At 40.4% G+C, this 27,103-nt stretch overlaps 1 protein-coding gene and 1 long non-coding RNA gene across 32 annotated transcripts in view; one reads left to right on the top strand and one right to left on the bottom strand.

The window, feature by feature from the left end:
• LOC122576586 (basement membrane-specific heparan sulfate proteoglycan core protein) overlaps positions 1–27,103 on the bottom strand; it is a 182,669-nt gene that overhangs the window by 74,155 nt on the left and 81,411 nt on the right. For 5 of the 31 annotated variants that reach the window (XM_043747110.1, XM_043747112.1, XM_043747114.1 and 2 more), the window contains exons 1-2: positions 20,381–20,506; positions 16,147–16,378 (exon numbers count right to left, since the gene is read on the bottom strand). The exons of 25 other annotated variants lie outside the window; for them this stretch is intronic. In XM_043747110.1, coding sequence (XP_043603045.1) covers positions 16,147–16,255 — 109 coding nt within the window. In that variant the 5' untranslated portion in view covers positions 16,256–16,378; positions 20,381–20,506. Of the gene's footprint in view, positions 1–16,146; positions 16,379–20,380; positions 20,507–22,542; positions 22,644–27,103 lie in introns of those variants that run through there. One more of the 31 variants, XM_043747111.1, reaches the window with a different exon arrangement.
• Positions 11,682–12,761, top strand: LOC122576591. The gene is made up of 2 exons (XR_006319806.1): positions 11,682–11,740; positions 12,318–12,761. It is a non-coding gene; the product is annotated as an uncharacterized LOC122576591 (long non-coding RNA).

The raw sequence follows: 27,103 nt of genomic DNA, 5'->3' as shown, positions 1-27,103 counted from the left end.
TTCACTTTAAACTCGGCAAAATTGACAGAACGACAGACTATCAGGCCAAATGTTAAACGTGGATCGGATTTGAGTTTAGGTTAGGTTAGGATAACAAGATGTCAGCTTATGCGAAGTCTATACATATAAACTAATCAATTTTTCTTTGAGTTTGGAATTGGATCAGGCAAGGTAAAGAGACGAAGATAGCGAGAGAATGTTAAAATGTCAGACAATGATCGGATTAAGTTTGAAATTCGAAATTCGATTTTCCCAGGTTTGAGCGAATAGAAATTAGAACGTCAAGCTATATGTACACTCCATAACCTTACCAGGCCCGGTCAAACGAGCGGTTTAAAAATTGCATTTAATTCCAATGAACAAAAGAAACAACAATGAATGTACAACTTCGAACGAAATTCTGAAACCGGTCGTTTGACCGTGTCTGGTAAGGTTAGTGTTACGATGAGACTGACACACGATATAGGAACATGAACTATCCATAATAGAGAGCTAAATTCGGATGTCAATTAAGCGAAGATGACAAGACGACAGAATATTACTGGTACGTTTCTATGTAAGACGGTCCATCTATTCTCGAATCCTTATGAGAACTTTACAAAACGGAACTCGGTGGCCCATCAGCGCCCGCACACCTTCAGGATGGAACCCAACCTCGGAAGAAGACTGCAGACCGAGCTGATATTTATTTGTCAAGGATAGAAAAGCAGCAGGAAGTCGTGGATAAGGGGTGAACCACAGGGTACCAAATAAATCTTCTCAACGGCGCAGGAAGTAGCGGCATCTAAAAGAGACCGGAAGTGGTACGTCATGGGCTGCCCCGTGCAACCAATCGAACGTTCCTCGTACAAGTGCTAACGATTAATCAATGGAAGAGCCAGAAGAAGAATGCTTTCAGGTCTCACGACGAATCGAAGGGAAACTGTAACCCTCGGGACGGAGGTTGCAAAACTTGTCAACTCGATCGGATTTGCCAGGCGTTCCACGCCAATAGTCTTCGTCGTCTGGCGAAACAATTTGCTCGTATCGACTGGAAAACAGCACGGAAGAACGGATACGAAAGGGAAGAGAGGCTCGAGATACTGTAACTTAAATAGTCTCCGGGCTGGTTAATACCTCGATGAACGTTCTGCATTGGTTGTGCAGGCAGTCAATTTGGCTTTTCATAACGTCGAGCAACGATAAGACAGAAGTTTCTTCTCGTTTGCTGGATCGACGAGGGACGCTATAGCGGTCGTCAAAAACTATCGACAAAGTGTACTCCGACACAGAGGAGGCTGGCAATGTCGAGTATGTTCGGATATCCGAAAATAACCAGTTACATTCAGGTCAAAAGAAGGATCATGAATAAGTAAGGCGCGTGTTATGCTCATCCGCTATTAGCCTTCGATTTTCTATGGAAATTTCACGTCGGGTATTAACGTATTTCGTAAAATCTATATTTGTTTGACGAGTTTCTTACAGATTTAGGTTACATCGTGGAATTAAGCGTTAGACTTACGAGTCGATCGAAATAAAATTAACGACGCTGCATTGCTTGATAGGGTTTCGTGTGCGTAGACGGGATCCAAATTTAGGCAAATTAAAAAATTTGCAGCTACTTTTTTTCTTATTCACCTTTTTTTTTTTAATATTGTGTAGTTTAAAGTCGTGTCTTCTATTATATCACTGGTCGTTGCGATTAAAACGTGGACGTAACCATCCCACAGATGCAGTGGCGCGTTATCGATTACACAGGTGATAAAATTCTTCTGAGAACAGAGTCACGCCGTTTTCCTCTCTTTTACATCGAACAATTTTCCCAATTAGTCGGCGCTAATATTCTGCAAGGAGGCAGAAAAATCAGCGAAGTATTAAGAATTGCAATAAGATCGCTAGATCCGCTAAGTTTTACTAACAGCCACGTAGTTTCCCTGCCTCGGTCGGAATTTATCGAGGAATTCATCGATATTCTACGACGAATTTCCGGTATCTTATGAAGTAACGCAATTACACGTCGCTGGTAGCCAGCTATAATTTGCCAAAAGAAATGCTCTTTAGCCAGTAACAGCGGGTATATCTCATCTCATAAATATAAAACGATATTATCCAATTGCCTTGCATTTTACATCTGACAATTCTATTCAAAACATCACACCATCGTTTAAATTATCGTTTAGGAAATAAATCGGTCGAAATAATCGGCAGTCGATTAATTGGATGATTTGAGGACTCGGTTTGCGGGTGAGTGGCGTGGAGAAAGGGCAAGTCCAACGGAAAAATGTCTGTTTCTTTCTGTCTTTCTGCAGCCCCGAAGAGTTTACATTTTAAATACCGCGGGAAATTCTCAGCATACACCGAGATTATTCGCTGGGAAGGGAAAAACGCGATTTATGCTTTCTTTGCCCGTTACGTTTTTCTTTTATTCGTCGCCTTTTTCTTATTCCGCTTCTCCTTTCGGGCCACAGAAGAGGGAAAAAATCTGCTCATGCATATTGCACGGGCGAACGAATCGGCGAAGGATTTAATTACTCCGCCGTAGCGCGATTATAGTCGCCGGATCCTTGAATATTTCGTACATTCCGCAAGATTATTCTTTCACCAGGCGGAATGTCCTTCCGCCGCTTAATTTAGCCAGAACCAGATTTGCCCTACCGGGGTCAACCCGGTCACCCCGGGCAACGAGTATTGTTCGAATATCCACGTTGTTTCCACTTATTTCTCTCGACTGATCCGAGAGAAATAATCCACGAGGCAAATGACCCGCGCTCAAGCCTAAAGGAATTGTTGCAGGTTTAACTTTGAACCTGCTACAGTTCCAGCTACAGGCATCTACGATTATTAAACAGACGCTAGATATTTTTGGTAAAATTAAGCTTCTATTCAGACAGACACATACTTCTTTAACACGTTGGTTGACCAGCGTGATTCGGCTAAGTTTCCTGCGGGCTCCAAATCCGACAAGCGGGAATTCATCGTTTGTCGCCTTCGATTCATTGTAAAGAAAAGATTATTTAGTTCTGAAATGGAGAAAGCTACAAGCTTTCCAGCTAGAATATTCCGAGGGATCTCGTGGCAGATATCTCACATCTTTCATTTAGTCGAGAAGCATACTTGTGAGACGCACATGAGTGATTTTTTCATCCTGAAAATGTTCAGTAAACAGCGTGAAAATATATCTGAAAGTGAGGAGAGTAGCGATGACGAAGTCTACGACTATCGTTCGAGGTGCCCAAAATCAGCCCAAATGTGTTTGGAATGTTTTAACAAATACCGCGCGATATAGAACAATGTAATATATTATGCAGAATATAAATTAATAAAATGCATGGTATAATGTGTTTTTAATATTTTTATGTTGTATATCCTATACGTAATATCCTATATTTAATTAACTCGAACAAGAAGAGCGTCACCCACACTTGGGTGACGGCCTCCAAGGAAGTATATCCGTTGCATAGATATGGGTGACGTGGCGACCAACGTGTTAACATTAGAACTACCACACCAATGAAATTGACTGGTTTTACAATTTTATTTTAAAATTCCTACTTCGCGTTACATTCTTTTCCGCAATGGTGTAACGACTCTCGCAACGATAACTAAAAGAATAATAGAACGAATTTTATTTTGTTCTTTATGTATTCAAACTGAAAATAATTTTGTATCCAGGCTACTAATACCAATAGCAGTGAAAATGACTGGTACTTGTCCAAGTGTAAAAGGATGCTGCGATCTGTTTATCGAACCCCAATTAACCAGATTCCTCGTTTTTTACAATTTGCCACACATTTTTCAAATTTTTACCGCGTATCATTCGATACGACGATGTCAGTTGTCAGGAAAATTGCGGATCGATCGCTGGATCGCTAGATGCTAACGCTAGAAATAGCACAGCGGTGAAAACGACTGGTTCTACAATTTTATAAATGTGTCAACCCTCGTTCAGGGATCCCAGATGGATTACCAATAGCAAAAATGTGCTACATAACATGGAATTGCTTCTGTAAGAAAGCAATAAATCAATAAACATACAAATATTCTATTATTAGGTATTTTTCGAACCAGCCATTTTCACTGGTTTTGGCAGAAATAGCTTCGTGTCAACTATCGGTAGTTCCGTTAATCACAGAGATTTGCGGTTTTCTAGCGTCAAACTTGATCTAACCGAATCCTACGACCGTCGAACTCTTTTAACGTGGCAAACGCGTTAATAAGCAAAACCACGAACATTTGTACATTTTTGAAAAATCCTGAGAAACAGGCTAAAATACGACACGGCTCTAAACTCGGCCCACGTTGCACACCGCGTTAATAGAAGAAGCTTACGCTTAAAGCTACGTCAAAAAGGTTCTAATACGAGCTGCACGCCTAATCTTCCTATAGTTAGTCAAATCATTCGATGTGAGAATCGCGTCGATCGATTTGAAACTGAACTCGTAACACAAGCTAACTTCCGTCAGTTTTGATAACGCGGAACACGAGAGGCCAAGATATTACTTTCGACTATCGTCGATCAGAAACGACGCCAGCTGGATCGTTAAATTGCCTAGCGTTTATAAACGGACAGAAAAGTGGCCAAGAGCTGGTAGATTTTTCACCGGTATTTACAAAATTTATGACCTAATAAAAACGATCATTCGACGTTAATTATTCCGGAGAACGGGTAACCCAGATTTCACGGCTTCGTCCATCGGATTCGCCAGAACTGCGCGAGAGGAGAGAGGAAAATCGCGGGCAGAGAGGAAAAGGAAAAACACCGACAAGACTTAAATAAAGGGAAAGAGAAAGAGAGAGAGAGAGAGAGAGAGAAACATGGAAAAATCTACTCGTATGGCGTTTATGCGAATAACTGCGACCAATTTGTGACCACCGGTTTATGGCCGGCCAAGTATGCGGCTGATTTTTTATTTTTATTTTACGTTTTATTTTACCGAAAGAAACTACGCTGCGTTGAGTCGGCGACGGTTTTCAGAAAATTGAAAATAACAGAGATTTTTCGTGTCTCTTGTCATTACCACCTCCTCATGACAAAATCTGCAATCATTTAGTTGCCAACGATGAATATTAGTCGGCTATGAAACCCGTTAAACGCGTCCCACGAAAGTCACTCGATCGATTCCCAGCCGATTTTCCTTTGCTCAAATTGCTGGAAAATTGCAGAACCCGCTGCAACAATGTGTAGGCTGGTGCAGCAATATAAACAAATATCTGCCATCTTGCTGGACGAAGCTTCTAATAAATCCTGCTGAAGGAGATTCTGGGAACAGGGCGCGCCGATTGTTTTACCGAAAGCAACCGCCCCGACAACAGCAGGCAACAGGCCACCCAACGTTGCCCCGTGGCAAATGAAAAACCGATGCCCGGGCGGCACGTGACGAAGGGTGAACGTCGATCACGTAAAAGAAGGGAACTGGCCGCGACAAATCGAATTATCCCGGGCGCGGGGGCGATGGTTAGAAGGAAGAACGCGTAAACAAAGCCGATCGTTAACGCCGGTTATGGAAGTTGCTGGTTTGTCGGCCATTAGGCTCGTCGTTGCAGTTCCTCAACTTCGCTCTGTTTTATCGCGCAATCGTAAACGTATTAATAAATAATAAGGAAGCTTCTGCCCGGATTAGCGTTACGACCTCGTCTTACACGCTAGCTCAGCTTTTTATCTCCTTCCGTCTTTTCTCTCCTTTCTTTTTTTTCGTGTTCTGTCGCGTTCGCAACCAGCGTGGCGATCAGTCGAGGTATTAGGCGTCGTTAAACGTGGCGATAAAGAATTACGCAAGAACGTCGGTTCACGGACTTGGTTTTCACTTGGACTTGAGGTTGTTTGCTGCTTAAACAAGTTTGATCGAAGCGGCAAATGACAAATTGTCGCTGCGCTCGTGTTCGATCTGACAAAGGGAGTTGCGAATCTTTGGAGAAATAGCGAGAACGCGGAACGTATGACACGGTGGTGTGCGCGGAGAGCAAATTAGAAAGGACGCGAGTTGCGAAGCAAAGAGTATATCGTCTTGGTATTTCGTAAACTTTGCTGTTAGAGCCGCTCTTACCGCGAACATGAAAAATGTGGAGTTTGTGTGGCTTTCGTTGAATAGCCAGGGTATCGTACGGCACACGAATGGCGAATTGGTGGGCACAGAGTGGAAGTGGAAGCAGAGGAGAAGAGAGAAGGAAGAACAAAAGGGAACTGAATGCGGGAAGAAAGGAAGAATAGGAAGAAAGAGGAGGGAAAAAGGGGGAGAACAAGGAGAGGAAAGAAAAAGAAATGAAACGAAGAAAGGAAGAGACTGAAGAGACAGAAGAAGAAATGGGAATTGTAAGAAGAAAGGAAAGGCACCGCCGTGCATAAATTACGTGCTATTTGAAACACTTATTCGTACTTTATGTTTCTAAGTTGCTGCGTGATTATGCCAAATAGAACATATTATGTTAGGATTGTTTGTACATGAGACAAATTTCAGTTAGAACAACAATTGACGTGCTTCGTTGTTAAAATGTTAAATGGTTTTCCCCTTCTTTTCTTTTCTTTCTCTTTTTGCTTCGTCGTTTTTCTCTGTTTCTTCGAATCGAGAGTTGATCGTTCGTAAAACTTGGTTGAAAGGTATTAAAGATGAAACGGTTGAAGGGGGTGACTGTCGATCGAAGCTGGAAGCTGCGTCGTGTCAACGAGAATTTACGACGTCCGTTAATGGAACGATCTCGCAGTTTGATTTCAATGGGCTTGGAATACGAACGGACACGGGATTGAAGTCCTTTTCATTCGGAAATAATGACAAGGTGTCATCAATATTCGCTATCAACTACCGCAGTTCGATATATCTCTTTCGATCTGACGAGCTGCACGATTACGCTTTGCGTATCCTTCCAACGATATAAAAATCATTATAGCGAATTGCAACTAACTGTGTATGATCGAATCCGAACCTAAAGATTGCAATAGCGTTTTAACAGAATCTCAATCTGAATGAGATTGCTGGAAAAAGTTTGATATGCCTCTGACAAGTCTACGTTTGAGTTACTGAATTTTGGAATATTTTATTTCATTGTTAACATTCTTGGAAATTGGTAACTTTTAAATCTGACTTAGATTAGGCCTACAAACTTCCGCAAACCTTACAAGATTTCATCCAAACCTAGAGATTGCAACAGAGTTTCAAGAGAATCTCAATCTGAATGAGATTGTAGGAAAAAGTTTGAAATGCCTCTGACAAGTGTTGGGAGTCTACGTTCGAGTTACTGAATTTTTGAATATTCTATTTTATTGTTAACATTCTTGGAAATTAGTAACTTTTAAATCTGACTTAGATTAGGCCTACAAACTTCCGCAAACCTTGGAAGATTTCATCCAAACCTAGAGATTGCAACAGAGTTTCAAAAAAATCTCAATCTGAATGAGATTGCAGGAAAATGTTTGAAATGCCTCTGACAAGTGTTGGGAGTCTACGTTCGAGTTACTGAATTTTTGAATATTCTATTTTATTGTTAACATTCTTGGAGATCGACAACTTTTCATCCAAACCTAAAGATTGCAACAGAGTTTCAACAGAACTCCAACATGGTTGAGATTGTAGGAGAAAGTTTGAAATGCCTCTGACAAATGTTAGGAGTTCACGTTCGAGTTGCTGAATTTTTGAATATTCTATTTTATTGTTAACATTCTTGGAGATCGACAACTTTTCATCCAAACCTAAAGATTGCAACAGAGTTTCAAGAGAACCCCAACATGGTTGAGATTGCAGGAGAAAGTTTGAAATGTCTCTGACAAGTGTTGGGAGTCTACGTTCGAGTTACTGAATTTTGGAATATTTTATTTCATTCTTAACATTCTTGGAAATTGGTAACTTTTAAATCTGACTTAGATTAGGCCTACAAACTTCCGCAAACCTTGGAAGATTTCATCCAAACCTAGAGATTGCAACAGAGTTTCAACAGAATCCCAGCATGGTTGAGATTGCAGGAGTAAGTTTGAAATGTCTCTGACAAGTGTTGGGAGTCTACGTTTGAGTTACTGAACTAAGTGATTTTGTCATTACCACCTAATGACAAAATCCGCAATCACTTAGTTGCCAACCCAATAGTAAACTTGTGCGCTCCTGAGTGTGAAACTTCGAATATGATTGTTACGCTTGTCGTACTACTTTTTCGCCCATTCAATGTACGTTTAGACAACGTGCGACTGCCTCCTTATTGATACAAGCTCTTCGATTTTGATCGGAATCGCGAGGGTTATATCTAAGCTTCTTTGTGGCTCTGTGATTCGTCAAAGTAAATACTCGAGATCACGAGAATGGATAGAAAAAGAATGCGCATCGACGTAATTTAGAAAAGGAATTCTCGGTATCTTTTCGCTGTAATTTATCAATTAACTGGTAAAAATGTTCATTGTCCTGAAAGTATCGACTGTACTCGCACAAAAATACCAAAAGAAAGAAAGAAAGAAAGAAGAATAATTTGTAGAAACACAAAGTTTCTTAGTATTACATATAATTATTTAATATTCATTGTCCTGAAAGTATTAACTGTACGCGTACAAAGATACCAAAAAGAAAAAGAAAAGAAACGATTTGTAGGAACACAAAGTATCTTAGTGCATTAGCCTGAAAGTATTGACTGTGCGCGTACAAAAATACCAAAAAGAAACAATTAGTAGGAACACAAAGTTCCTTAGTATAATATACCGTTAACTATATATAAGTATCATAGAAACTTCTGAAAGGATGAGTGAAACAAGTGCCACTTTCAAAGACGAGAAAACCGGGAGATAAATGCTTAAATTACAGACAGATTAGCAGTAGATGAAGACAGATATCGCACGCAGTGTGCAAGATGCGTCAAGAGAGGGAAAAGTTTTGTGCAAATAATGGAACCATTGCTAGAAACAACAACAATAAATATACGTCAACGTAAATATATGATAAGTGGTGAAGATAAGATTTTGATAAACGTCAAGGTCTAGCGAATAGAATAGAAGAACGCAGGATATCTCGCATATCTCTCGTTTTGTTTAATTAATTCCTTGGTCAGAAACTGCAATAATAACTATACATACGGCAATGCCCTAGAAATCATGATACGATCGATAAGGCAATAATTCTACGTGAACAAAATATATGTTTATAAATATTGATATTATATAAATATTGTATTGCATTAATAAATATTAATATTTGTAAAGATTTAACCTATATTTCCCATTTATTCATTCATTTATAAATCCTTAATACGTCGTCTTGTCTTCGATGGAATCTAATTTGAACATTACTTTGATATTTATCAACTTAGCTGATTGCAAACTGAATATAAATGAACAAAAAGCAAATTATTCCGCGCGCAAATGATAAGTAAAGAGCGTGGAATACAATTTTTCCGTTTGTGACCTGGTTCCCCGGAAAGTAAAATTTGAACATGTTACGTTAAGTATTTGATAAATGAAAATATTGCTTCCTTGCAAATCCTGCGAGCAAACTTTATTCTACGTTTTCCATTTTTAGTTTCGCGGGTAAAATAACTTCCTGCCGATTATCTGCTTCCGTCTAGCTCGGACATAGGCAAATTCAAGCGTATTTGACAAAATTTTCAAAGCTCGATATTTGAAAAAAAGATGATACGCGACAACGCGAAGCCGAAGATACGAAGAAAAGAAAGCAATATGTAGGTGTTTGACACAGGAATACGAGCAAGTACGCATTTAGATATTTTGCAAGTAGCTGACATCATAATTAATTTATACAATTATAAAGAATTTAGAGAATAAATAACGTCTACAAAATGCCGCAGTCGGACATTCGCACTGATTAAAAATGATTACAATGACGATTAAAAATCGTCACGATGGCGATTAAAAGTTGACGACGAAAAAATGACGATAAGACTGTGTAAATGCTGCGAGCGTTCGACTACGCCATTATTTTAAACGTTACTACTCTAAATTCCGTAGCTGCGTCACTTACTTAAAAATATCTGAATACATATTTCTCAGTAAAGCACATACGTATAGCTCTTTATTTTCTTTTCCTTTTTTTTTTAGCTTTGGTCAGTTTTAACTTGGTTGTCAGGTACTGTTTTCTTAAAATATTCATTTAGTTGAATCTTTCTCTTCTAGTTTAATTTTTCTTCGCGCCGAAACGAAACCTACACGTGAGTACGCTGTACGTAATAAGGAAAAAGGTAGACACATTGCTTTCCTGAATTCAGCGATTTAACGACGCAGCATGCACGTCTTTTTCGCATTTCTACCTATATCTCCCGTCATTTTGCTTTTTCTTCAATTTTTTCTTCGATATTCCTACATAACCTATAACGCACTGCCGTGACGAATCGATTGAAACCTGCAAAGTTTGAATCGGTTGAAGCGTTTTTAAGTTACACAAACGTAAGCACAGACAGAGACATCTACGTACGTACATACACACATACGTTAAAGCCAAACACGATAGCCTTTCCTTTTCTCCTAGCACAGTCGGCTAAAAAATTGTATTTTACATATTCGACTTGGTTTTTGACGTAGGTTCGCCTGTTTGCCGACTCTGCTATGATCGCTAGGGCAGCCTGCGTTTAAAAGAGAAGCCGACAGAGAAAGACGCGGTGTAATATACGCCTCGCACTAGCGATGTCATGTAGCAGGCGTCACGGCGAATGAAAATCGTGACGAACGCACGATGCTATCTCGCGGAAGAAGAACGGGCATTGTTTTACATTGCTCAAAGCACAGAAACGTGTAGAGAACTATGCCACGTCTCTAATATGCGTGTCTATGAAACTACGCTTCGTGGACGTATGTCTTCGAACTTAAGGGATACGATGACTGGAATGTGGCGACGAATAATGCCGAATGAAGGACTATTTCTTCGAATTATTCGATAATGGAAAATGTCGAGTCACTGGTCAAAGCGTTATCGATGGAGTTTATAGTATTAGGTTATCCCGAAAGTTGCTTTCGTTTTAGAAGAAAATAATAGATGCAACGTGTTTCGTTTCGTATTATTTTATCGAATTATGGTAGATTCTGTAGTAATAGAACAAAAAATAATACGAAACAGAAGATGTTGCGCATCTACTATTTCCTTGCAAAACGAAAACAACTTTCGGGATAACCTAATATGATTGTATTACCTGAAGCAAAAATTTAGGAGCTGAATTCGAGATTTTGAGGTTAGCCAAGTGCCGTATTATCCAAAGTGCTTTGAACTTTACTCTAATTTCATTCTTTTCAAACAATTTTAACACAAACAGTATGAAAGCGTAAATAGTCTATTGTGGGAGCTATTGATCGAACTTTCGACCGATTAAATAATTAAGAAACCTAAATACGTGTACAATGTAACATTGTCAAAATATTTTCGATTTAATTTAATTTAATTGAATATTTTCGTTTTATTGTACGATTTACCAAAATATAATAAAATCCTTTCCGAAATTTCGAATATCCGAATTTTCGAATTATATCCGAGATACGCCCGCGGTCGCGTCATTTAGGATAATCGAGATTCTATTGTACACGCAATTGACTCGAGAAACTCTACTTTTCGGTCCTTGGTTATCGATAGGTTTTTAGTTACTGGTATTAATTACGCCTATTTTATCAACACTGACTTACCAACCACCAGTCATGGTAATGATATAATGGCATAATAGTATAATATTGTAATAGTACAATAACTCGCCGTGACAAGCAGTCGCGAAATTCTGACGCCAGATAAGATGGCGTGAGAGCAGCGAGAACCAACAGCTAAACAATCTCGGCAATTCGAGATGTGTTGTCTTTAAAGTGAGTGAAAGATATCTTATCATATTCGTATATGATATGTAGAAGAGACGGTATGCATGAACACTAATAATCATTTATCACAGTGCTGGCAGAATCACAATTACGATTGTCATGTAACTTCATTCGCGGCCGTGATCGTTATTCTCGATCTTGACTGAATTATTTTTCATGAAATACTTCGACGTAGCTCGCGTGAAACGTAGATGTGAAGTTACAATGTTACGGTTCCCTCTTATGATGTAAATTTTATTTTGTATTAAAGTAGTTTCGTATTAAAAGTAGAAAATAATTCAATTTCCTCCCCTTTATCTCGTATCGGCATTTCAAAGAGTAAAACGTTAATTCTTCCTCCCGATTTCAGAATCGTAATACATATTCATCCGATATCGTTAACATAAAATATACGGTTTATGCGATGCATGCAAAGAACAATTATTCAATCTATTCTTCACTGAAAAACCACCGTGATTGAGATCGTACGTGATCTAATCAATCATGTCACAAGCAGCAATTCACGCCATCTTCACAGTAATACAAATTAGTGTAAACATTATCTTTTGCACGATGAACGTTTCAGAGCTATCCTGCTGGATGAGGATTAGGTTGTACTGAACATAAAAAAGATCCAGGGGCCAAACAAAAGAAAAAAAAGAAAAGACAAAACGTAATCCGCTACGACATGACGACATTGACTTGTCGCACGATGTCGCAGTGTTAAATTGACTTGTTACGTCTAAGACAAAGCTAAAGACAAAATGGCCAGAGTTAATATACGACTTTACTACTTTTCGTAGATGCAATCTTTCTTCAGATTCTTATGAGCATACACATTACGACGTTTAAATGAGTCATTGCTCAGAACGACATTCATCGGAATACACATCTACTGTAACCATAACCTTATACGGTCTCAGATAGCGAATAGATTAGCGTAGATAATAATACGATTAAAAAATCTCTTAGAAAAAGGACAATAAGAAAATACAATCGATAGAATAAAACACTTTATCTGAATTTTCAAGAATTTCCAACTTTATCATTTACTAATTAATTTCTACCAACTACGATATCTACTTTAACGCATTAAAACATAGTCAGCCACTTGACTGTTATAAGCAAACATACCTGCGCAACAATAACGTCTGGCACATCACGATGTCCAAATATTCGCGAGCCACTCTACGCGCAACTCTTAATTCACTGTTTTCCTAAAGTTTTTATTGTACAGTCCTTTGCAAACTGCTTTTCCCTATTTTAACCTGACCACGCTTAAACTACATAAGTACATAATTTCTGTACCGCCATAATCAATCGACTGCCTGTTAACCTAACTCTGTCCCGTTTCCTCCGGAATTAGGCTGGCCTGACACCCACGAATGGGCGCTAAAGCCGCCAGTTATTTTAGACAGCCTCCGCCGCGCGGAGCAACGTAAAAACGCCAAAGAAGACAGCATGAAAATTCGGTTGCTCATCTAGGAACAGCGGCGCGGTTGCGAATCCTTTTCGCCTAACGATAATTTATGCCGTGGACGATCGACCAGCTAGTACGAGACAGAGTGTACAGAGGGCGAATGTGTGCACTGGCTGAAAAGAAACGCAACTGTACATACGCCCTGTACGCGGCAAGCAACGGTCTGCGCGATTGTTTCATCCCGAAAATGATATTCACGGGCCGCCACGCAGCCAGCTCGTAAAAGGACTCTTTTCTTTCCCTCTGTTTCCTCCCTGTGCCTTTCTCTGTCCCTTGTTCTACCATCCACGCGTTTAACCCGCTGCCTCGTCCTTTTCTCTCGCTGTCGTATTTTTTAGCAAGAGCAACAGCGTAGGGTTTACCCTGAAAATACATCGCGGCCCCTAGCATCATGCAATTAAACGTGAGTACGTTGGAGCGCGGCACAAGTGGTGGGGATGCTAGTGGAAAGAAGAACACCGATAGGGCGGATGGGCGAGGAGTGGGGGGCAGTTGGCGGGTAGAGAAAAATCTATCGTCAGGTTGAACGACGCTAAACAGTGGACGCTTTGTCGATGACAAGTGCGAATCTCCGGTGGCTTATAAAAGTCGTGGAAATCATCATCATCTGCCTTCCGTTCGCTTTGAGCCTTACATTAATCAAAGACGCCCGCTACCCGCTCTTTTCGTGTATGTCGTCATTTTCATATAATGAACCCCCTTTTCAGCGCTCACCAGAGATATTTCTATTAAGTTTCGCGCGATTCTCCGCCAGCCTTTGTCCCCTTTCGTAACGCAAGTTAACGCAATTTCCAGCGAATCTTCCTTCGAGATGGAGGTTCGAGCTTCGATTTTTCTTTCGATCTAATTCGCGGTTCGGGTAAGCGTTCGTTTGACTCAGCTTAACTCGTAATTTAATTTACTAAGGACCGAGCAGTGGTTCGTTGTATTGTTAAAAATATCTCGGTTTCTCGACACCTTTTACAATTTCTAGAATCTGGTTGGGGGGAGGGGGGTGCGACGAGGAAGGTATCGGGCGAAGTTTTTGGAATTCCTTTGCAGAGTCGCAAGGTCAAGATGCAGATTCGATAATGTAGGTCGATCGAAAAGAATATGGCAAACGAAGCGTCGTGTTGATACAACGTTCGCCTAAACTGGGTTAAGCTGTGCGCTAAGTTTAAGGTCTAGGTTACCTTTAAATTAGTTTCACGTGAATCGAATGCTATTTATGGGCGGGTTAAGTTAATTCGATTTGTCGTAAGCAACAATTTCAAATACGCTACGTTTAACTCAGGTTTGATATATCGTAAATTTCAGGTTCGAGCTATGCGTGGAATAAGCTACGATAGACACAACAACTAAGAATTCCAATTTAATCTGACATCGACCCGGTTAATTTTATCTTCGGTTTTAAGTCGCCTGAATTTCACTCCACACTAAATCTGAAGGTCTGTCAGAGTTATATCTACGTCGTAAAATCATTTTGAATAGAATTTAATCGAATCGTGTTAGGTTGGCGAGATAAAATTCCTGGTGCAACCCTTCGTGGAAACGTTTCACGCGATTTTTCGTCGCGTTAGGGAACAAACGGCCGCGCAATCGATACCGACGACGCCTTCGAGTGCTCTTCATTAATGCATAATGCGAGGAGGCGCACGATACGATTTCGAGAACGAACGTAAGTGAGATTTTCGCTCTGGAGCTAACCCTGACGATGGAACAACCAAATCCGACAACAGTTTTTTCCACCGTTCAACCAGATTCCATTGAAAATTCATTTCAGGTCAGATCCAATCGGTCTCCACACATTTATTATGCAACATAAAAATATCACATCGAACGATCCTCCTCATCGATAGACAGCTGATATTTATGCACGTAAAACTGTTTCACATTATGCAAACAAAATTGTCAAATATGGGACACATGCATAATACGTAAGATGGAGTGGAATTTGGACGGTATAATTGTAGTTATATTATTGAAACTTTTTATATTAATTAGAACATTACTGATTCAACTTGATTTATAATTCGATATTATGTGACGAGATGAATATTTAAATTTACTTCATTAGCGTTAAACTTCGACTGACTTATTGATTACCGACTCGTAATTTATTTATGTCAATCACATTTCAATATAATCCTTTCTTCAACATTCCTTATAATATTATATAATAATGCAGTCGAATACATTAATAGCAATACCCTTCACTATACAGCTTAAAATTCTCCTTTCGAGCATTTAATGAACGATTTACAAATGAATATGACGAAATCCAATATTTTTTACTCGAACGAATATTTTCTTTCTTAGAAAGAGAAGAGAGGGCTCTGAACAAGGTATTCCCTTCGACGATTTACTAACATCGAGCTTTACAAAAATGTTTCCAAGAATTTAATAGACGATTAGATTCTAACGAAATGAATCCGACGAACTCGAATATTTTTTATTCGAAACGTATATTAAGATACCCTGAAACAAATTTCCAGCTACAATTTTCCACTTTTTCGTAAAGTATCTTCATTACAGAAATATAAATTCCCCATACAAGTATGCAATTTCTAAACAAAAGATGAAAACCTGACTTATCGACAGACTGCGGATTTTTATGCGCTCGTACAACATTTGAGAACGCGCATAATATGAGACAAATATATACAATATTCTGAGCGTAATGTTTCCTGTAATATCTGGTCGGTAAAGTAATTTCCCACAAAAATCTTACCATTTTTCGTAATTATATCCTCAAACATACAAATTCACACGAAAATCCGCAGCCTATTTATCGATATTCCTCTGGCTGCAAATCTTTTATTCCATTGGTAACATTAATTTCGCTATTTAAACAGGAATTCAACGCAAATACCTAGATTGGTCGGTAAGAGATCGTGACACAGAGTGAGGTTAGGTTCAACAGGTGCATAAATCAGCAAAGATTCGTGGTAGTTACCTCTGTTCCATGGATGATAAGGTCTCCTCTGCCTCTGGCTGAGGTTCGACTGTGCCAGCGCCAGCAAGAGCAAAAGAATCACGAGAAATCTCCTCGCCGGAAGTCCCATTTCACTCTCCACTATCGTTTACTAGCGTCTCATTTGCCGCGGACGATCTTCAACCGATTTTCCTCCGTTCTTCCCTCGATTGGCTCTCTTCGCACAGGGCACAGGGCGGGATGATTTCATCAACTGAATTCAATATTCCCGATTAACCGATCAGTTCTCTCAAGGATTAAGCCTGGACGACACCTTCTTCGAGGTTTCAGGGTTTCGAAGGATCTGGTATTTAGAGTGTCTGTCAGATCGCAAGTCTGGTTTCGTTTAAATCTTTCGATCGTGTTAGACGTTTCGTTTCAAGTGGCTCGTGTTCGATAAGTCGCTCGCAGAATCTGTTAATAATCGTCCGCTACAGAGAAACTGCCCTACAAACGCTACAACTTGGAAATAACCTGCACTTTTTCTTGCACTGAACGAATACAATTTGGTAGCGTCAAAATTCTAATTTTCTGATTAATCAATCATCGAGTAACGGATATTGTTCCCCGTCTGGCTATGGTCTGACGTTGATGAGCTTTCTATCGACCCTTTCGCTATGACAAATTTAGCCAAAGAACGCTGCCGCCATTACAACACAGATCGAATAACGTCCGGTGTATTTTTTCGGCGATATAAATGAGATTCGAAGACGTCGAAAATTTTACGGCGTCAAGAGTTTGATTAATAAATCGCAAACAGAGTAGAAAAAAAAGCGTCCTTCGTAGATGTTCGATTCGATGAAACTTTTATTAGCCCTTTCGCTATGATGGAATTTGAGGTTAAAGGTTAAACCTTAATTATTGTGAGAATGTTTCAGCCTACTTTCGCCTAGGCAACGTAATTAAACATTTGATATTTTTATATCAATTTTTACATTGATAACGACCGAGGAATTGATTGGAAGAAATTACACAAGAACCTGTCACATACAAAGTTGCATGATTTTTTTCATGGTTTAAGATAATACGACCGTTCGCTGTACAGATAAGGACGTTTGCAAGGTCCAACTGCGGATAAAAGTTGGCAAGAACTGGAGTTGCAAAGAACAATGTATCGACCGGCGTATTAGTAGATAATAAATTTCACGTTTAACGAGACGTTTTACATCGTTTATCGAGAATTTTGTTCGTTTAACAACAAATTGGGAATTCAATATCGGCGAAGACTTTGCACCAGGCGAAGAAAATTTTCAATAAACGAGACAAAATGTCTCATCAACTATCGGACCTAGGGCTGATAGTCGCTAACACGCTTCTTCCTTTCCAACTTTCTTCCGTTTGAAAAAAGAACCTAACCTCTCAACTCTCTTCAGACACTTCAATATAATTCTTATCGGATTCCTGATGCTCGATTAATATAGGTCACAGGTGACGATAATTTCGGTTTAAATAAGTCAAGGAAATTTGTATTCATATTAGATTGTCCGGAAAATGTCTTTCTTTCACAGACACGTCTTCTACAACGACGCGTCTTTATACAAACATGAAACCTAATCTATCGAACGCTGTGATTTTTATCTTGATAAAACAAAACTGATCACACGTAATTCGATAAAATAATATAAAATGTGCATCCATTGTTTCCTTATAAAGCAGAAGAAACTTTTTGAACGACCTGATATATTGGCTTGGCAACTAAGTGGTTGCGGATTTTGTCTGTACCAGCTAATGACAAAATCCGCAACCACTTAGTTGCCAAGCCAATGTAACCACATAATAAACGAATATCAAATAAATCGATGATTGTTATCCCATAAAATGCAAAATGCAGAATAAAATACTTTATTTCCGAGTATCGTACCTGGCCGAAATTTCTCGCCGCGATCATGCAACGTCTGTACCACCTTTGGAACACGTTGCCCTATAACGCAACGTAGCCTAAATGGAAGATACAAAAGAGAAGACAGCGCTAGACACGGGCTATTCTCGACTATTCTACGCAAAGATGATAATAAGACGACCGGTTGTCCCTTGGAATCTCCGATAAAATCGTCGCGTCCGGGCGATCAAAAATCGCTCACAGTGTGTCCTCTGTGTTCCAAATCGAAAACGCAGCACTGTGTCTATCTCGTGGTAGGATCGTGGAATCTCTTGGCGATAGAACGCGAAAGAAAGACGCGTGGGAGGAAGCTTCAGGACGAAGATCGCCAAGTAGCCGAAGACTGGCCCTGTGCGTCGATCTGCGATTAATCAGCCGTTGTTCGGCGAGAATTGCAAGCAGAAAGCACCGGGAGCGAGCGTGGAAGAAACGAGGAGTCACAAGGCTCTCGTTAGTTGCACGAGCTTCCTTGCAGCCTCTGACCGGCCGACAATTCGGTTTTTGTTTTCGCGGATTACCAGAGCAGAGGGGGGCGACGGAAGAAAGGAAAAGCACGCGACGGTACGCGGCGGAAAGGCAAGGAAATTGTGCAGCGAGCAAGACACAATGGTCTTGCGGTGGCGCGGCGACACGCTGTGTTTTTCAATTATTTTTAATTATTTTCTGAAAGCCGCGACCGCGTTTGATGCACACACCAACCCCCGGCTCAACACACAGCCGTCCCGCGTCTCTCCGCCCCTATTTTTCACCCTCACCCTATCGATCCCTCTCGCTTTTCCACGTCCAATTTAAAAACACGTCCACTGCCCCTCCCACCCACCGCGTCTTTTTCCCATTTTCCTTCGTCCTTTTTTCACGTTCTCTCGGCCGTCGCTGCCACCGGTTACCAGACAAAGAGGAGAATTCGAAGAAGAGGAGCTTTGAGTCGGAGCTTTGTGTGAAGGGAGCACGCAGCAAGGTGGAAATAACTGCGGGAATTTGACTGAATCGACGACAGAAGACGAGCAAGCTGCGGCGGCTCGATCTTTCCGCGAGATCGTCGTTTTTAACGTAACGTCGCCAAGGTTGCTGTCGGCCGATCGTCCCAACTCTTTTCCACAACAAACCAGTGGACTAAGGATTTTTATGCAAATTCCTCTTTTTAAGGTAGACGCCATTAAGGAACTACAAGTTTTCCAGATTCCACGCGAAGATTCTCTTTCTTCCTGCCGACTGTGTTACACCGCTCAACGTATTTCCCGTATTTTCTATATTTCGTACACGCTGCCAGCCATAAGCTTTAGCACGTTTAATTTATTATACTTTGCACGTTTGTTATTTATATCTCTTATAAGAAACAAGATTATTTTTATTAAAATCTTCTGACAAACTTTACTTTACTCTATGCTGTATATTTATATCGTACAAGACACGAATGATACGAATGAATTAACAAATTGTAATTAAAAGGAAGCAATTAAACAAATAAGAGCAGTGGAAGGCACTCGATTTCGATCGGACAGAAAACGTCGCACGAACTGTCCGAATACTTGCGGCAGGTACCGTGTTTTCGTATAACACATGCATTTTGAATGTTTTTACGGCTTTAAAATTTCAATAGACGTAAAAAAATCCGCGGTCCAGCGACGGTTGAATTATTCAATTTTGTGATGCCGTCATCGACGAAACTTTCGAAATATACGAAACTATTGGGATATAACATTATCATTTACAAGATGACAGATAGCGGCGACTAAAAATTGCACAATTAGAAAACAAAGAGATAGAAGAACAACGAAACCTTCTTTCCTTACGATCGATGTCGATTGATCCAATTGAATTTACAACAAGTCGAACTACGTTTAAAAAACTCTGAAACCGGTAACAGATGCAACGCAAAGATCCATAGAAGCTGTGAAATGTTCGTTTAAATTGAAGAATGCTGGAGATTTCTACAGGTTCGTTCAACACGTTCCATGGATTTTGCGTTACTTTACTTACGGAGGAACGCGACGATCACACGTCAACGACGATTGAAACTCACAATAGCGAAAACTTGGCGAAGATCGATGCCCTGAAAGATCGTAAAGCTCGCGGCTAAATACAAACGGTGCGACATATCTGCGAACCTGCGGCACTGCACCAGACTCAAACATTTCAAATATTTCAAATTCTTGGAATTTCGAAAATTTCCCAACACAGTCCACTCAACGGAAAGATGATACTCCATCGTCTTTGATCGCGGAACCCTCGAACAAGGTGTCTGTGGGATCGATCCTCGAGCGAAATTTCCGAGGTGCGAAGGAGATGGGAGAAAATGAAACGATGATATCGATGGTCGCGATGGATTCTTTTTACCTGCGGATGCGAATCGCGACCAAGAAGCAGAGAGATACGCGCGGTTCTCCGTGCAGACGCCGCGTTGGCCGAAGCTGACAGACTGGCAAACTACTAGTCGCCATGAACCGAACCAACAACAGGCCACCCCACCTCCGCTGTCAACAAGGGAAGCGTGGGAGGCACTAAGCTACTTTGCATTTTTTTTCTTTTTTTTTTTCATTTTTTTTTCGTCGCTGCAACTAGCGTCGACGCTGGCGTCGCGGCGACCAAAGGCGGGCCCACGCCTTTTCGATTCCTCCTTCGATATATCTACGACATACGCGCGGAATCTTCGGTCCGAATTTTCACAAGAAGCTAGGAAAATCGCGGTTTTCTGCCATCTTCACTCCTTTTTTTTTTTTTTTTTTTCAGATGCCGAGGAAAAATGCTGAGAGGATTGGGCGAGATCGTTGAAGTGTCTTTTCGGGGAGGGGGCGGGTTGAAAAAGGAGAGAATGTTTCAGCGGAGAGATGGAAGGTGTTGGGAAGTTTGTGAGCTTGCGAAATTTTTGTACGAAATCTTCGGTGTAAATTTTTTGAGCGAGGGAAGATGCTGTTTTTTGTCATTCTTTTTGCAAATTGGTGGATTGGAAGAAATGGTGCGAGGGACTGGCCAGAGTAGTGAAATATTTTCCGCGGAGGAAGGGAAAGCGGTTTAGTCATAGACACAGAAGAAACGTAGATTGAAATGTCTAAGATATTGAGACAAAATTGAAAAAAAAATGGAGCAGGAGATTGGTGAGTTGTTGCTAATAAATGCTCCTCAGATTTTAATCGTGCGGTTTGTTTAGAAAAATATTAGAAACTTTTGCGGTCTTTCAGAATCGTCGTAACGCGTGAGTTCTCACTTGGGATATTTTGCAAGGTTCCGTGCAAAATTTACCAGAATTTCAATATTCTTCTATTGTCTTTGCCAGAGAAATGAAAAAGAAACAACATAAATGTTGGGAAGAATTGATAAAACAGTTGGAAGATCTTTTTGGACAGTTTGCCCGAGAGATGTTGTAGAGAAAAGAGTTTTGTTATTGTGGTTCATCCTCGGAATTTCCATAGAATATGAACATAAAACAACGAAACACAAAACATTGAAATTCTCGTTGTTCGTCTGTTCTCGAAAATTCGTCTCAAAGCTATGCAATTACATTGGATCTTTTTACAAAAATTCTATGAAATTTTGTCCAGAAAAATATCCTCGAAAAAAGAAAAAAGAAAAAGACAGGAATTCGAAATTTTGCAGCTGCATAGAGCAACAGATCCATCGAATGATCTACGCGGCATTTACAAGATCGTAAGCAGCTTGTTCGACGAACGAGCGTGAATTTGTGGACAGCGCAAGGATTTGCCTCGGTTTCGTGATCGTTCGGTGCTTTAGAAGATTGCGAGTGACTTTCTTTCTACGCCGCCCCCGCGGAACTCGTAACGCGACACCGGTTTCCAACAGGACTACAAGCGAGAAAAATCGGCAGGAGGAATTGGCATCGTTTTAAAATTCCGCATACGAAAATCGAGCAACGAGATCACCTACGATCTCGCAGCAAAAACATTGTCGAGAAACTCTTAAGACGCTTCTATCTAATTAAAGCTGCAATTCTAAAAATACGCTATCCGATCCTGTAAATTCGAACGTTGAACTTTCCAAATCCTAATCTATTCGAATGTTCGAACTAATCTGGAACAATTTCGACCTTCGTCTTCCTTCGCGAATTGTAAAATGCCGTAAACGTAACGGATCGGCAGTTTCGCTAACTTTTAATCAATTTTGAAATTCCTCGGAGATATGAAAATTTCAAGGACTCGAGGAATTCTGTTGCTAGAGCAGAATTCATCTTTACGGGCGATGAAAGTGAGCGGTTTTTTTAAATTCCGTGGTACGTAAAGCAAGCAAAAATATCATGCAACGATTTGAAATCCAAACTATCGAAATTTTCAATGAACAATTTTCCAATGCTTCTTCTCTTATCTCACGAATTTTCAAATGTCGTCGATATAATAGAATTGCCGGCTTTGTTCACTTTTAATGAACTAACAGAACGCCTCGAAGATGGTGGAATTTCAATAACTTGAGCAACTCGATTCATAGAGCAGAATTCAGCTCGAGGATCGTCAGCCAGGCGTCTCCGATGATGGAGATCCACGGTTTACCGATCGAAATTGTCGAGAGCGTGGCCGCTAATATCTCGAAAGAGCGAACGAACCGGCCCGCGCCGTTTCGAACGAACGACTGTCGAATGGCGCGTGCAAGGCGTCGCAGCCGCGGCGGCTCTGCCGCGCGAACAGCGCAGCGGCGCCGTATTCCGCGCGCCTTTGTCGACGCGCATGCGCGCCACTACAGACGCGCATGCGCACAGCATCAGGAGAAAGCCGCCAAACCTCGCAAATTGAAAACCCTGGAATCGCCAGATGCCTTTAACGCCGTTTTATGATCTTTGATGATAATTAGACTGCGGATTTTTATGCAGACTCACATCTTCGAGAATATAATTGAAAACGTAGAACCTTGGTAGAAGATTGTTTTACCTGCCGAGTGTTACAGAAAGTACTGTACTTTGAATGTTTCATACATTTTGTCGTATTACGTGCAATCTGTGCAATCTTGTATTTTCAAATTTCCTGTAAATGCAATTTAACGCAATTTAACGATGATCAATTGGCACCCTGTAGTGAGGATGAATCGAGGAAAATATTTATGAACGTCCTGACAATGTAGTTTAAACATTTTTCCTTTTTTTTTTTTTTTTGTTTGTTTAGACTTAAAGATTTGGTACCACTCTTTTTATAAATCTTTTTATTCGTGCACCAGTCTTACTGTCGGTAGACTTCTCACGTGATTAATAGAACATTTTCATTCGCAACTTCTTTCAATATCTTCCAATCGATTTATACTGTGCAATTCTGTTTTTAACATGAAAGAATGCTAGGTCTCACAATTGTACAAAAATTTTAAAAAAAAGCGAAGCGTTTACAATATCGTAATAAACTATTAGTCTATATAATTCTAACGTTCCCTTTGGAGCGAATATTTCTTGAATCTGTTGCTAGTCAATTAGAAATAATTCGTTCTAGTACTCTGCATGTTATTATTAGCTAGAATACTCTGCAGTAGGAAGAAATTTTCGAACGCTACAAGTCCTACAAAATCGGAGTTTTACACCCAGAGATCTTGCACACCTAGAGATTCAGTCTTTGACAATGCGTTGTGTCTGCTAAGCTACATCTTTGTTCAAGCAAAATGTTCTACGTTGGATACAATTCGATCTCGTGCATCGTGCAGGCATCTTTTAATAACACTCCACATTTATCAGGTTACGTGTATTCTTCTAGTTCGAGCAAACTATTTTTGAACCGGATAATAAATAGCTGAGAGATTGATCGAATCTGAAGACGTTCTTCAAGAAAAATACCGAAATATCCATTTAATCGTCCTGAAGAGTTCCGCAAATTAATTCAATAAATAAAAAGAAGAACTAATACGACGAAGCTTCGAATCTATCACTTTTGAATTTTTCCATCGATGTTAACATTATGACAATACGATACTAATTGCTAACCAGTCGACTCGACACTCGATGAACGTCAACGAAAACTTAAGAATGTAGAATGTGAAAAAATGTGGTACAGCGGTATATTTTAATTCTTTCATAAGGAATTTAACTTGTCGATCTAGTAAACTTTTTTAACAACCTTGAACAATATCCGTGAGCAGAATATAGAGGGGTTGGCAGGGTGAAATTTAAGGTGCGCTGTATAAATAAACGACAGTACAAAAGATAGCTGACCGGTCTATTTAATTCTCCGTCGTTTCATGCGAAAATGTCCCCAGATCAGAATTCTAATTAACACCAGCCAAACGAGATTATCCTACAGGCTGATCCAATTTCCAGCGACATAAACCATCCGTCGTGGTGCAGCCTGTGAACGAAACGAACATAAGAAAACACGTTTCGTTCGCGGATTATAAAAGTTTAAATAAAATAAGTTGAGAAATCACGGTTCGTGCCGGCGATATGACGGCCGTGGAAACCCAAGGAAAAAGCTGTTGCACCCGTGGAAACCTAGCCGTGGCATTTATTCGAACGCGGCCTTACCTCGCATTTTCATACTAATGGACTTTTTCAACTTCCTCGACACGGTGTAACCAGCCTCGAATTATCTTTTTGTCAGATGGATTAACGCGTGCTTGGGGGATTCTTCGCGCTTCCGTCGACTTTTCCAAAGGAACCTGCAGCCTTGGAAATTCGCAAATCAACCACTTTCCACGATTTTCCGAAGGATAACGAAGAAACGCGTATTAGGGTCCTTAAGGAATTTTGTTCCAGGCGTTTCAGTTGAACGAAGCTCGAAGAGATTCGATGGAAAAATCACGATCAAGCTCGTAGCTGATCAGATTTTCCTCAAGTACATACTTTTATCTATATACGCTTTTATTGGCGAGTGGTTGGAAAGAACGTGAAATTCGAAGGAATTAGATTAATTAATAATTAGGAAGCCCTAAGCGCCTAATTAAGTTTCAAAATGTGGCCTCATAGAGAGCGAGGAGGCAGCTTGCGCGCAGCGCGCCTTATGGTAAATATGGAGCTGTTTGCAGGAAAATGAAAATTGCAACAACAAACGTACTGCGTATAACGTGCAAAAATATAATATGATATTCAAAGTATACCAGCTACTGTAACATTCGGCGGATTTAATAAATTTCCTACTTACATCCCACACGTCTAATTCGTTTTACAATTTTAGCAGCTTCGAGCAAGATACAAATTTGCATAAAAGTTCACCATCCAATTGTTAGTGGTCTTCGACGATGAACGTCTTCGATGTTGATTAACGCAGTCGTACATTTTTAACTGCATCATAAAAAATTATTCCAAATATCATTCGTTCGAGTTCGATGTGAAATCTGTTGCTGGCTATTTGGGTTGGCAACTAAGTGATTGCGGATCTTGTCATTAGCTGGTATTGACAAAATCCGCAATCACTTAGTTGCCAACCAGGCGTAAATTCAGACGAAGGTTACTGCAACGAACGATAGGCCTTTTGGTTGGCGAAAAATGCAACTTTCGCAAATATATTTCTAGAGTTTCACCGGATTGCAGAGGTTGGGTTGGTTTTTGTGCAGGAAAGCTGGATGATCATTCATCGTTAAAGCCCGAACACGAGTGAAAATAGGTCCACGGATCGATGTTTCGAACTTGGCTCAAGAACTCTTCATCATCCTTACGTGCGGTCGTGAATCACCTGTGACGATTAATGCTCGGTCAACTATCGAATTGTTGCATACAAAATGCCTTATGTGGCAGGTAAAGACAGCTGTCGTAGTAATTTTGGACAGACTTTTGTCAAATATCTCCCGCGTGAGAAACAATTCCATGTTCGATGATGAAGAAATGGTAGGAGAGAAAAGTAGAAAGAATTGCAGGAGGATATGGTCAGGAAGACGTTCGACGCATTGTTTCACGGGTCGATCAACGAAAAATTGAAAATCGCAGAGCACAGAGGAAAAATATGGCGAGTTCACATTTGTTGATTTTTTATTTCCACGTCAGTTGCCTAACGTGTAAAATACACGTCTCTCGAAAGTATGTCTTTTTCTGGTCTATGGAGTTTTGTAAAAGATTAAAAATATAATAATTTATTCTAAATGGAAGCAGGATAAGAGAAAAATTTTAATGGAAAAGAAGAGAAAATTACAATGAGTAGAATGTAATATAATAACCGACATTCTTGAAGTATTTAATAAGATACAAAAATGCATATTTTATCCTACAATTGATTAAAAAGCGTTGAATCTTAAACTGCTTCGATTAATTCCTCTTCTTCTCATCTCTCTGTCCCTCCCTTTCTTCTTTATGTTTGCAACTCTTCAAAAATCATGCCCACCCGCGATACTTTGTCGATAAAAAAAACGTGGAATACACAAAAGGTATTAAAAACTACATAACACTAAAACCAAATACCTTGATAATATTTGTCCCAACGCGAAACCCATTTGGGGGCCACACAAACTCGAAGGGAACAGCCAGATTAAAAAAAGGGGCGAACCCTTTCGCTGGCTGTGGCCACTTGCACGTCGAACTCCTCGTCTCCAACGACTTAAAATTCCAAGCATTCTCGACCAAACACCCAACCAACCAACGTTAAAAAGAAAAATCCTCCTCCCTGGCCCACCCTCCGCAATTCCCAAAATCTCTGATCCCCGAGAACTCGCGAAAAAACAAAGAGCAACCGCCCCCTCAAAAAACAAAAAAAAAGGAACAAAAACAAAAACCAAAAAAAAAAAAAAAAAAACAGAGAAGCGTCGGATTTATCGCGAGTTCGGTCACGTCGAAATTATAATCCATCCGCGACGCTTCAACCAGATTTACGACAGCCAGGCAATCCCCCATCGACGGTGGCCACCCCCGGCAAACCAGCCAACCAACCAACCACGCTTTCATCAGCCGCGCTTTTTAGAATTCATTTTCGGCTTTAAGCTTCATTTCTCGGCCGGGGAGAATTAAGCTGGGCGCGGTGGAGGGTCGGTGTAGCTTGGTCCGGGGGACAAACGGCAGATTGGTAGGCGTTACCCTGGCTGTTGCCACACTTAAGGGGTTCACACTGTGTAACGAACCACCGTCGCCCTCCCACAGCCATCCCCTCGTGAACCATCCCGCGTTTCCCAACTCTCTACGTGTACTGGATGCATGTACATACGTCGAAATGTCGCGAT

This window comes from Bombus pyrosoma, linkage group LG16 (genome assembly GCF_014825855.1).
Source record: "Bombus pyrosoma isolate SC7728 linkage group LG16, ASM1482585v1, whole genome shotgun sequence".
Taxonomy (NCBI): domain Eukaryota; kingdom Metazoa; phylum Arthropoda; class Insecta; order Hymenoptera; family Apidae; genus Bombus; species Bombus pyrosoma.
This window is presented reverse-complemented; position numbering and strand designations above follow the sequence as displayed.